Consider the following 13,058-nt stretch of genomic DNA (forward strand, 5'->3'; position numbering starts at 1 on the left):
GAAATAAAGCTGTCACATCGAGTGATTTGACTGATGTGATTTCCATGCTGCTGTCTGCCTATGACTGCATATATCAGACAAACAGTAATCAAGTCCCTTTCAGTCAGGCTTAAGGTCACAGAGCATTAGCCGTGTGTCTCAGTAGCAGATGCACTAAATTGCTTTAATGTTACTTTGGATGGGAAAAAAAGCAGTTTGTTAACAGCTTTGTTAACTGCTTTGAGACTTGGTCGAATCCTTTAACATACAATTCAGGTTTCAAATGAATTATTATCAATTGTGCCTTTTTATCATTCGTCTTTGAATCCAAAACACGCAACACCAACGCAATCGCTAAGTTCCTTCAGAAAAAAAGTCATTTCCTTTGGAGATAATTCCTTTAGAGGTTTACTCTAAAAGACTTTGAAAGATTTCCTTTGGAGATCGTCACACGTGGTGGTACTCACCGTTTGAGCTAGCTCCTCTTTCTCTTTTCTCGCCTCACTGCGCACAGCCTCTCTGGCCTGCGTTATCTTCTCCTGCTCGGAGGCCAACTCCTTCTCTAGCCTCTCTCTGTGACGGGCCAGCTCAGTGTGAACGCGCTCACACTGAACCACAGCCTAGAGGAAAACACCCAGTGCAGAGCAGAACAGAAAAACACCAGCCCAAAGGAGTCGAATCAGGTCACAGAAAGACAATTTTTCATGCGCTATTCAGTAATGAGTTATTGACTAGTCATGAACATTAAATATGAATCTAGCTGAGAATGAGAGGTGTAAAGGAGTGTAGAATGATGCATCTTACTCTGGTCTTCTCCAGGTTGGCCTCTTCTGCCATCTCCACAGCCTGTTTGACTTGGTGGTAGGCAGCCCACTCTCTCTGCTGAGCTTCACTGTGACTGATCCTCAGAGAACACAGCACTGTCATCAGCTCATCTCGCTCTCTGCATCACGAACACAAACACACACACACACACACACACACACACACAAACAAAAACACACACACATATACACACACAAACCATGAATAGTTTGTTACTGGCTCAATCCATAATTTTTGTGTCTATCTAATCATAAGTTGCACGCCCAAAGAAAAATCACCAGTTTTGCAATCTTGGCTTCTAACACACAGGATTGTGGGACATGCAATGAGTTTACAAGTTCTCACCAACAGATTTCTAGAGAACAGATTCTCATGGTCTTTGCCAGTACACTAAATGCAAACTGCCACAAACTGTTGATTTTGAAATTAGTAAAATTCATGCACGCACATACTTCAAAGATGATTAACATCTATTTTGAAATACATTAAAATGGGCACAATATAAAGCAGGTATTCTGTGCATGCCACTTTCAGAATTCAAAACAGAACAAATGGCAGGCATGCACTTTAATTAGCGTATACACAAGCTGTACGGTGTCTCAAAGTTCATGTGTGTACATTGGCACCTCTTGTTTCAAAAACACACCATTCCATTCAATTGACATGAGACAAATTATACAGCTGATGAGCCAGAATTGATAAGGAAAGCAAATACTACATTTACTTTCAACCTTGCCTTGAGGTAGAATGATTGACTGATACCACAACACGATCGGTTACGGGAGATATTTAAAATGCATATTGACATTACTCAACCAACCTGCTAGACTAGCAAAAGGAAAAAGACAAAATCAATAAACCTGGTTAATACCATTTCACAAGAAGAAAAAAGGATTCCTGAGGGGGTTAATTCAGGCCAATAAACAGTGAGATACAGACAGCTTTGTGGACTTTCACAATCAATAATATTGAAAGAATTTTCTCAATATGTCACATGTACTAGAAGTCTGAGGTCTGCAAGCAGGACAAGCAGTCCCTTCACAGACAGAAGGACAATTACAAAATATTATTACGCAAGAGTGGCAAACCAGTCACGAAATGATTACAGTCAAGACATGTCTATGAAATCTGATTAGTGGGGAGGGGTGTGTAAGTAAGTTTGGACCTCGATGGAAAATCCCGACTGTCGACACACTCACTTGGTAAGTCTCTCGATCGCCTGGACGTGCACGTTGGAATGCGTCTCTGCAAGAACAGCCTCGTGCTGGGCACACTTCACACACAAACCCCCTACGTGCTTTTTACTCCCTGCCGTCAACGCTTCTTTGTGCCTCAGCCGCTCCTTCACCTCCTCACACTCCCTCTGTGTGGTCACCAAGTCTTTCCTAAAAAAAAAACAAAAAAAAAAAACAACAACCAATGCTCCATGCCACAAGCTGTACTTCACAACCTGTGCTGACCTCTTTCTTCTGATCTCTCCAGTTTGATTTGATCAAGTTGTATTGGTATTAGGTTCTACGTGTGTACAAAACAAGCTGAGAAGCTAAAGGAGACATTGAAAATCATGACTGGAGCTCACATGCAATTTGTACTTCTTATTCAAAGGACTTCAGTTTGATTTTCATGAAGCAGAGTCTGTTTGGTTGACTCATGTCATGCCGTTAGTTAGAACGCTGACACGTACATTCTGTGCTTTATCTCACAAATATATTCAAACACTCAAAGCTTTGCTCAAAAATGTCTGCGCATGTTTGTGAACTGCATGTAACGAGTTTGTGAAACTAACTTACTTGAGAGACACCACTTGGGCCTCCAGTGTTTCAGTTTGCGCTTGGTATAGACATTTCAACTGCTCCTGTGTCAGAAGAAATAGGTTACTGGAAGTTTCTACAAAGAATAGAGAGGTACGTACCTGGGAACCAGTCATTAAACGCATTCATACGGGAATTCAGGGATCATTCTCCTTTATCTAAATTCATGTGAAAATAGTATACATATATATAAAAGTTAGGTTAAGGATGAGTCTTAAATACCAGCTCTTTCTTCCACTTTTGGTCCTCTGCCTGTAGAGTGATGCTCTCTTTTGTTTTTGCTGCTGGAGTTCCTGTGACCATGCCTGTGGCATTTAGCTTAAAGTAAAAAATGAAAAAGAAAAATTCATGCGATAAACAACAGAAAATGATTCTCGGTAGAATTAAAGTACATACAGCTAAAATGTTTCAGTGCATCATTTATAAATGATCTGTTCGTATGCAACATTGTTTAATTTGACATAATTTAATTTCGTTTCACTAAAACCACTTAATTGAATTTAAAGTAAATTCTCAATAAATCATTTACCAAATCAATTTTAAAAATGATTACCGTGTTATCTAAGATAGTGTAGTCTCTTAGAGTGTCTTCCACAACCTTGGATTTCAATTCTTCGTGCAGCCTCTCATTTTCCACAACCACCACCCTGACACGCTGTTTCATCCCCAGAAGTTCGTCCTACAAATTAGACACAACGCCACATACAGTAACCACTACGGTTGCAAAGATCTGAGCACTGCACACAATCATCTCCAAATGTTGACACCTGTACATTATATATGGGTACCAACAAATAGCAACACGCTAAGAAAGATATAAAACTGAGATGACCGCTGACACATACCGACATTACGGTTTATGTGGGACGGTGACAAAGAAAGACATAACAGCGTGACAGCTGATGGTCCGTCTATCGCATTGTGAGCAGGTCCACACATATCCAAATAACATACTAATCATACCTTGCAAAACTTGACCTCTGCCTCTAGGTGTTTGATGTATTCTGATTGGTTAGTGAGGACTGGATCAAGATCTTGAACTCTGTGCCCACTACCATTCTCCTCATCTGGAGGTTTTTGCTGCACAATGCAAACAAAGAGACTATGTTATTTAGTGAGACAGCATACAAAATGAAAATACACAACTGATCCTGATATCTTCTAAACCGTGCTACAAGGGGAACTAATCAACTGTTTATGTGCTTCAGGAATATCTTATCACAAAACGAAAGGCAACCTACACTGCCTGGCCCAAAAAAAAAAAAAGTCACACACTGTAATATTTCGTTGGGCCGCCTTTAGGTTTCATTACGGCACGCATTTGCTGTGGCATTGTTTCGACAGCCTTATGAAACGTCACAACACTTATTTCCATCCAGAGTTGCGTTCGTTTTGGGCCGAGATCTCGTATTGACGACGGGAGAGTCGAACCACTCCGTAAAGTCTTCTCCAGCACATCCCAAAGACTTTCAGTGGGGTTAAGGTCAGGACTCTGCGGTGGCCAATTCATGTGTGAAAACGATCGCTCATGCTCCCTGAACCACTCTTTCACAATCTGAGCCAGATGAATCTTGGCATCGTTGTCCTGGAATATGCTATCAGGAAAGAAAAAATCCATTGATGGGATAACCTGGTCATTCAGTACATTTGGATACTCAGCTGACTTCATTTTATTGCCACATTACATTGCTGAGCCTAGACCTGACCAACTGTAGCAACCCAAGATCATAACACTGCCTCCAGAGGCTTAAACAGTGGGAACTATGCATGATGGGTGCATCACTTCATGCTCTTCCCCTCTTTACGCCGCTCTGGAAAAGGGTAAATCTGGACTCATCAGACCACACAACCTTTTTCCATTGCTCCAGAGTCCAATCTTTATGCTCCCTAGCAAACTGAAGCCTTTTTTCCAATGAGCCTCACTAAAAATTGGTTTTCTTATGGTCACACAGCTGTTTAGTCCCAGTCCTGTGAGTTTTGCATGCGCGTTGGAAATGCTCTTAATTTCACTATTAAACATAGCCGTGAGCTCTACTGTTGATTTTTTTTTTTTTTTACGATTCCACTTCCACTAAGTGATCTCCAATCACGATCATTCAAGATTTTTTTCCGACCACATTTCTTCCACGAAGCTGATGGATCACCACTATCAGTTCCAGGTTTTAATAATGCGTTGGACAGCTCTTAACCCAATTCCAGTAATTTCAGCAATATCCTTAGCTGTTTTCTTTGCTTGATGCAGGCCAACAATTTGACCCTTCTGAAACACAGTAACATCTTTTCAAAGGGACCGCGAGATACTTCTTCCCACATGGCTGTTTAACAAAGGGGAAGCTACTCACTGCATCACTAAGGGTTAAAAGAATTGTTGCTAGCTGAAACTTATTAATCGCTGCAGTAATTATCCAAACAGCGACTTTTTTTTGGCCAGGCAGTGTATATTATACTGTAATTAACTGTTCAGCCTTTCGTTCAAGATCACATTGTAGAATCTTGGCCTCAGTACCACAGGTGCAGACTTCCTCTTTGAAGGAGAGAAACTGGGAGACTCCCTGGGATGTTTCTGAAGCAGAGATCGCAGTTGACTCACTGAAACACAGACAATACGAATGAGCAGTCTCCCTGCAGCATACATACTTTTCCTCATTGGGCATTCTAAGTCAGAAATTAAAAGCATGAGCACAGTCTTTAAAAGGAAGAAGTCTCCACGCAGGAACTGTCTCTAGTGGTTCAAACAACAACAACAACAACAACCACAATAACAAGAAGAAGAAGAATTCAGAAGATGTATTACTGTCCTTTGCGAATTATATGTTTGCACTTATGGCAAATGTTTATGTTTATGACAAAGCACCTGCTTCACTCGCTTGTACTTGATGCAACGAGCTCTCGCCAGCGGTATGGCTCCTGTCTTGACTTTCCTCTGCCTCGGTACCCTCGGTGTCAGAGCTTCGGTCAGCCAACATACTACTAAGCTGCTGTATACTGCGGTTGGCCCTCTCTGGAATGGTCAAGCTTTCAGTTAGTTATTGTTGAACATGATTCATCGATTGAGCCACAGTATGTAAAAAACCGTTAACCTTTATTTGTGGCTTCACTTATTAGGAACTTTTCGAATATTAGCTAAGTCACGACAAAGAGAATGTATAACGTAGTACTGTCTGCAGACTAAAGCATTTCTTTTTCCTCATAAAACTGTTTATAACTTTAGCAAATATTCGTACAAAGGCTGGTTTGTGGAGGTACATGACTGCTTTACCAACTTGTCTATCTAGGAAAATAATGCTTGTTGGTATTTATACCTATAACAATAACACAAATTAAAGCCCCTTGAGAGGTCTGTTGATTTGCTAGTGCTGTAATCACCTCTTAATTTCTTCTGATATGTCCCTAATTCTTCTTCCTCGTCGGAATCTAAATACGGCTTCATTGCTGACTGAATAAACTGTCCAAGGCAACACTCAAACAGTTTCAAGCAGGTTGCAAGGAACCAACGTCAACGGCAACAACGTAGATGCTACACACTTCCGTAAACCTAGAGGAGGCTACTGGAAGTTGTAGTCGTTCTGACGAAGGACTAAAGCGCTTTTTAATTGGAAAAGGAAAACGGAAACTACAAGTCCATAATCTCAGTTGTGTGACGGGGGCGAAATAACGTCTAATTCATTTTTCTGTTCAAAAACATTAAAAGGTGTGCCTTTACAAAAATAGACAATTGTTGGTTAATACATCGATAATTTTTTCATTTATACATGTAAATTCATTTGATACGACGAAACAGCACGCCAATCAGTTTTGTGATACACGCCCACCGGACTGTGCTGGAACTGCAAACGCTGGCGCAAAGGATGTCCTACTTGCCTGAATCCTGAGCCTGCCGTATGTCGCCGCTATTTTTTAGGAATAACGTTATTGCTGAGCAACTGAGTCAAATAGGACGTTACTTACAAGGATTGGGTTGGGCTCCGAAAATCATTCTGCTGCTGCCTTTCAGCTTGCAAACAAGCAACGAAAAGTTCACACTGGAAAGGGTAAGTTAAAAATCTGACAAATTAATGTTATGGTTAGGAATACTGTTCTTAAGAAGCATTGACAATCGGCAAGCTATATTACAGCTGCTATTGGTCATTACCCTAGTTTAGTGCTATCCTTGTCCGCTATCTCAGACAACGTTAGTTTCAGAACCCGCATAATTTTCTTGTAAAGTTCATACGTATTTCGACACGTTTTTTACTCGAACTGATAAAAAAAATAAAGAAATGGTGCACGCTACCCGACTAATGTCAGTGTGACATAGGTGCTTGCTACTAGGTAACGTATCCTTTATTGTCAGTAGCCGTCCATAACAAGAATCTATTGTACCTTAGCTTCGTTGCTATAGATTAGTTATCATAATCGTCAGTTGTAAACCGTGAGAAAAAGTATCTCTAATGCAAAACTGAAATAACATTTTTGTTATTATGGTTATTCTATTTTTTTTTTTTTTTTTTGCAAAAGTATATATTCTCTGTTGAGTTGTTTAAGGGTACGCAATCTACTGACAGTGACAATGCACCGTCATTTCTACCAGTTTGTATGTATCTTCCAGCCCTGTAGTTCCATATATTTTAACTTAGTGGGCAATTTACAGTATTAACCATGATACTTTATTTTGAAATGTTCATTTCAAGCGTATTCCCAGAACGTAGGTTTATCCCCCATTAGGTTTGAGATGAACCATGCCTTCATCGCGTTGAGGAAACCAGAGCCTTTGTTTTGCCTGTCTAGCCTACATCTGGCCTGACCGATTACCATTCAGTGCAAGTGACACTCTGAACATGGCAAAATACAGATTATTTTTATACGTTATATTGTAATTGCTGTCTATTTATCGAAGGGAGGGTCTTGACGCTTGAAGTTAAACAGAATATGGTACTTGGCTCCTTGAGTAACGAGAAAGAACAAGGCTGTTTTTTGCGTAGCTTTTGAAATATAGTCTAAAAAGTGCGTTAAGATTTACGGGGAACAAGCCCCATGCACGATAACTTCAAAGTTACTGACACCGGCCGAGTCTTGTTTATTGTCAAATAAAGGCACATGCTTTTTTATCTTACTTTCTTTGTGGTAAAATAGGTTTTCAAAAATATGTGCACGCAAGGGAGAAAACATATACCCACGGTATGGAAAATTGCACTCAACACAAGAAATCTTTGTGCACAGGCTACAAACCGTTGTTTGGCTCTATCAAAGTAGCGGGATGGGATAAATGACTGTTTTCTTTTGGATTGCAGTCCCCTCCTCCTGCAGGAACTCGAGTTTTGGACCTAGGCCAAAGCTAGTCGATTGTGGCCAGCTACTCATGCCTTCCCAGCTGGAACCAGCGGTTTGCAGATCGGTCATATTGTAAATTTGGGTAAATGCGTTTGCTGCGTGGACAAGTCACAAAGCCTTCTATATAATTTTGCATTTAGTGAGTGCATTGTAATTAATTGGAGACAAGACTTTTTTTGTCCACAGCATACTTCTGCTGAAATTTAACAGTAAAAAAAAAAAAAAAAATCACAGTCAGATTTGAGCTTGCGAGAACTCACAGTTTTTATAATATCTTACACTTTTTTAAACCAATTACTATGTAAAGAAAAACTTTGAAAATAGTGAAATGGCCTTTGTCTTTGATGTTTTGTTTACAGTATGATAAAATAACAGAACGCTTTTTGGATGAGCTGTTTTGTTTGGTCATGGAGATCCAGAAAGTGTATTAGAATGGGGTTCAATTAAAAAAAGAATGTGATTTAATGAACTTGCATGCCAGACAAACAGGCTTTTGCCACAGCATAGACTCTAAATTACATCAAGTGCATTGTTTAACAAACTAGCTTATCGTCAAGCAGGATGAGGTTTGTTGGTATAGCCTTTAAGTTGCTGCGGAAAAAAAGAAAATCAATTTTTTTAAACAAAAAAAGGGAATAGTCTTGTCCCTAATATTAAAATTCAATATGGAAAAATTCTGTGCGTGTGTATGCTTTTGCTACTCACATCTGTTTTGGGTGTAGCTGTTATTAGCCCCATTGTCCCTTTTAGGTTCTATTTGGGTTTTACTGTTGCATCCTTGTTTCCTGCTCTCTATTTCAGCCCTGTCCCGTAGCTACTGTATCTTTTTCCATGTTGATGTTGTTCCTAATTTTACCCCTTGTAAAAAGAGACTGGCCATCAGGCTCAGTGTAGGCTTCATATCACGAAAACCTTGCTGCAATGACAAAATGTAAGGTAGTTTTCCGTTAAATGTTATCGCTGTTTTACATGGATCTGAGATGCTGACAACTTATACTGTAAAATCCCCTCAACCAGCATTTCTTTCTCTGTGACAAATTGGCATCCCTGAAGGCTTACAAGAATCGCAAAAGATTCATGATTATATATCCCACGATTATATAGATAGATAGACAGATATATGTCACAATTATAAACATGTATCACGATTATATACCCGATAAAAATACTCTTCATACATCCATTATATGGTTTTTCATGTATATTAAAATGGTCTTGCATGATGAATGGACCACATTTCATGACAATATTGATGGGAAAGGATCAAATATGGTCCAGGGAACACTTTCACTTATCTTCACTTTATACTGTTCAAAGACAACACATGGTTGTAACACTTATAACTAATGTGCATTTGGGAGAGGTGCAACTTAGTCCTATCACCATTAAATAGTTAGAAGAGAGCTTTGGAGCCTTTTAGACCTCTGAAAGAACCCCCAGATGATGAATTATTAATCAGGTCACATCACCTCTTGTGATGGTCTGTGTATGACCCATCCCACACACCACCTCTTTTAAAAGACTGAAGTGGACCAGGAACAGAATCGCAAGAGAAACATCATTAAGCCAGAGAGTATAAATATTAAAAAATGTCTATTAGAACTCAGTAAGAACTTTGTTTTGTATCACTGGAATGTCCTTAAGACATCAAGCTTAAGACATCACAGCGATGTCTATTAGTTCGTGGATACATGTATTACATACAGCAAAAAAAGATTATCGTAGCTAAAGTGATCTTTCATCCTGGCATCATTGTTTCCAGTTGCACATTAAGTTGACCAGACGATCATGTCATTTGCAGGCCAGTGAAGCCTTTGTTTGCCCACTGGTCATTTTAAAGCTGCTCTTTAGTGATGGCCTATATTTGTGCTCCATTATGAATGACTAACATACAGTGTAGTCCTGTGCACTTTACCAATCATAGCACGTCGGTCTGCTGAGCATGGAGCTGCTTCAGGCTATCCTGGTGTTTAATCTTGCGGCTGTAAACGGGCCATGCTTCATTTGTACTTTTTGTTATTTTAGAAAGATATTACGCTCTTTTCTAATTATCATACCCCAGATATCAGTCTTTTAGAGGAGCAAGCATGGTATTATAATGCAAGACTGAAAGAAAGAAAACTGTACTGTTTTGTTTCATCATGGCGAAATTGCATTTTGGTGTACGACATACTGACGATTCATTTACATATGTGGGTCTTCGGGTCAAGCAGGTCACTACGCGTGGTGGGGGGTGGGGGTTTCTGTTTTTGGTGATTCACTTCTGCAAACAGTCAGTTTGGATTAATGAAGACTCAACACATGCTTGTGATGTAAATGTGCTATCCTGCCTTCTTGGCCATATGGTATTTTTGCAGCATTTCCAAATTTGCGTAGCAGCGTGTTTCTCAGCTTGTCTTCATTGACTGCTTCAGTTACTCAGGATTGCACATCAGATTTTGCTTTCTCTTTTCACTAGATGTGCTTGTTCAGTTGTCTCTTTTTATTACAAAAAAAATGATGGTTGCTCTGAAATACTAATTATTTATTTAGCCAGCAAATAAGAAACCTTAGTGTATGTCGTTGTCTTTCTGGCCAGACAGGAAAACAGGCTCTTTAAAACATGTTTAAACCATGTGTTAGTTCCAAAAAGGAACTTAATTCCACTGGAATTAACTGTGTGATTTTTTTAGCCCTTTTATTTGTAAACTAATTGATATTCATTATGTTTTATTCGCCTACCTCAAGCTGTATATTAGATGTTAGTCGCTGTCTTTGTCCAGGAGCAAAACAATGCCAAATTCCTGTTTCAAGAGGCAGATACTTAATTTGTTCATTCAGCTGGAGTATGGCCTCAAAGAATCTTTTTTGCCCCATTTGTCTACCTTCTTCTGCATCCTCTGTTGATTTACCCTTTTCATATGTGTTTTTCAACCCGCATGATCCGTCTACACAGACTTGGAAGTGCCCTCTACGTTTTCAGAGGGGCATTGATGAAGAACGTTTAGTTTTCTTACCCTCACTTACAATCACATTTCAATCTTCAGCATCACTTTGATCTTGTCTGAGTGATCTCCAGCATAATATTGGCAAACCATAAGTATAATCATTGTGTTGTGTGTGTTTCTTACTTATTTTGAAACTGGCTCTCGTTTTCTCCTGGTCACATGTAGTAATATGTCACACTAACAAAAGCAGAAAATTCCTTGAGAGTGTCAGCTATTGTTCTCTAGTTGCCACCCTGTTTTCCCAACGGAGTTTTGTAAACAGGGTAGCCTATATAAAAACAGCATTACAAAAACTCTTAACTTTTTAAAAAAAACATACAAGCTGTACATTTTTAGTTATTTAATTACAGATTCAGAAGGACAGCTATATTGTAATTGTGGTGAAAACACAATCATTTATAAGAAGTGTAAGGTAAGATCACCTTGTGCGTATGATGAATGTAGGTATATGAGTGGCACCTTGATAGATTTTCTGTATGGGCAGAATTTCTAAAAGTAGGCCATCTCAGCATAGATGTCACCCTGAGTTGTCTGTCTGCTCGAGCAAAGGCAGTAGCTTTAGAATTCGAAGTTAACCTCCGCTCCTCGTATCTACCAGAGGCAATTTGGTTTGATCCCGACTTGTCGTATTGACCGCCTCCCCTTATCCTTGACTCCAGAATATAAAGACATGCCTAGAATAGAATAACGATCTAGTCTAGTAGTTGGTCAGAGATGTAATTAGACTCCGTGCCAGGGAATGCTACTGGCAGTGCTGCAGCCCCTGGGCCTTTTATCACTGAGCCTATTTCTGGAGGAGCAGATACATGAGTTCAGTCGATAACATGATAATGTACCCTAAACCAAGGACATTTGCTGATGACAAAGTGCTCAATCGTTGAAGATGTACGAGATTTAGGTGGCATTTCTGCTGAGCGATATATCGCAACTCAACAGTCACAGGAAGAGACCAAGACCCCCTCTTTTTTTTTTTTGCATTTTTGTGAGGCCGTGGCACTTTCACTTCTCTGTAGGCCGTGCGTAAAGGATTGCGAAGCTAGCTGAGAAGCAGGATTTAGGTTCTTTCCATTTTCAACTTGATACAGATGTGTTTTTGTGCCTTGGGTTGTTGTCTAATCTCTGTATGTTCTCTGTACATTTCGTCGTAACCTTTTAGCCAGAGGACAGGCCCTCATTAATTTTTATGTCTCTACAATTTTCAACTTGATACAGATGCGTTTTTTAGCCTTTGTTTGTTGTCTAATCTCCGTATGTTCTCTGTATATTTTGTCGCAACCTTTTAGCCAGAGGAAGAGACCCTCATTAATTTTTGTGTGTCTACAAAAATCAGTACCCTTGACTCTTTTTTCTCATGTATCATTTTCTGTTACTATGTTTCATTTTTAAAAAACTGCTCAGAGAAGACAAAGGGTATGTAACCTCTTATTACTCCACAGTAGAGAAATTATTCGTCTGTGAAGATTTTATTTCTTGAATATCTCCTAAGTTTACCAAAGCTAGGCTACTTGTGAGAACATTAAACTTTCAGGTAGTATTTGGAAGAGACCAATCAAAAGATGTGGTCAAGCTTGTTTTTAATGACAAATCAAGTTCTGCATTGGTCATTCTCCACTGGTAGATGTCACGAACAAACAGAAACCAGCGACACGAATCCAACGAATCTACACGAATCCAACAGTATTGAAGTACAGAAGCTCATCCCCACACATAAAACCTTTCTTGACATGGACTCATTTTACATGCTTGCGTCTCGTGGTGTCTTGAGATCATCTGGGAGTGTCTCTATGCTGATGAAGTATTTGTGGAGGTTAGCAGAGCTTGCCTGCAGCCGGCCAGCAGAGATGGGCTGAGCTAGCATTCATGGGCCCGGATGAGGTCATGAAGATGAGGGGCGGACACTTTGCGCGCTGTTGCATCATCTGGGCCTAGTGTTCTGTGAAAAGGTCAAGATTAATATGTGGTCTTATTGTAGTATTGTACCATGGTGTTAGTGTAGAACCATGGGGGTGAAATGTTCATGCCATTGTAACACCTCCTTCTCCATAAGTTTCGAATGTTGAAGGCTAATATAAAATAGCGGTTTCTAAGCAGTAAAACCATGGGGAAATCCTGAATGCTATTTCAGTCCAAGTGTCATTGCCAGTGC

The 13,058-nt window shown here is 39.7% G+C and overlaps 2 protein-coding genes across 2 annotated transcripts in view; one reads left to right on the plus strand and one right to left on the minus strand.

Annotated features, from left to right (window-relative positions):
- Positions 1–6,045, minus strand: part of sdccag8 (SHH signaling and ciliogenesis regulator sdccag8) — a 35,984-nt gene extending 29,939 nt beyond the window's left edge. The window contains exons 1-10 of the mRNA XM_030772375.1: positions 5,982–6,045; positions 5,470–5,616; positions 5,122–5,204; positions 3,579–3,695; positions 3,169–3,294; positions 2,838–2,933; positions 2,595–2,659; positions 2,004–2,189; positions 784–922; positions 447–599 (exon numbers count right to left, since the gene is read on the minus strand). Coding sequence (XP_030628235.1) covers positions 447–599; positions 784–922; positions 2,004–2,189; positions 2,595–2,659; positions 2,838–2,933; positions 3,169–3,294; positions 3,579–3,695; positions 5,122–5,204; positions 5,470–5,616; positions 5,982–6,045 — 1,176 coding nt within the window. The remainder of the gene's footprint in view (positions 1–446; positions 600–783; positions 923–2,003; positions 2,190–2,594; positions 2,660–2,837; positions 2,934–3,168; positions 3,295–3,578; positions 3,696–5,121; positions 5,205–5,469; positions 5,617–5,981) is intronic.
- A 530-nt stretch (positions 6,046–6,575) lies between these two features.
- The window catches only part of cep170aa (centrosomal protein 170Aa), a 36,183-nt gene continuing 29,700 nt past the window's right edge, over positions 6,576–13,058 (plus strand). Inside the window, exon 1 of the mRNA XM_030772376.1 lies at positions 6,576–6,646. The gene's annotated coding sequence lies outside the window, so the exon portion shown is untranslated. The remainder of the gene's footprint in view (positions 6,647–13,058) is intronic.

The sequence above is a fragment of the Chanos chanos genome, chromosome 4 (assembly GCF_902362185.1).
Source record: "Chanos chanos chromosome 4, fChaCha1.1, whole genome shotgun sequence".
Lineage (NCBI taxonomy): Eukaryota > Metazoa > Chordata > Actinopteri > Gonorynchiformes > Chanidae > Chanos > Chanos chanos.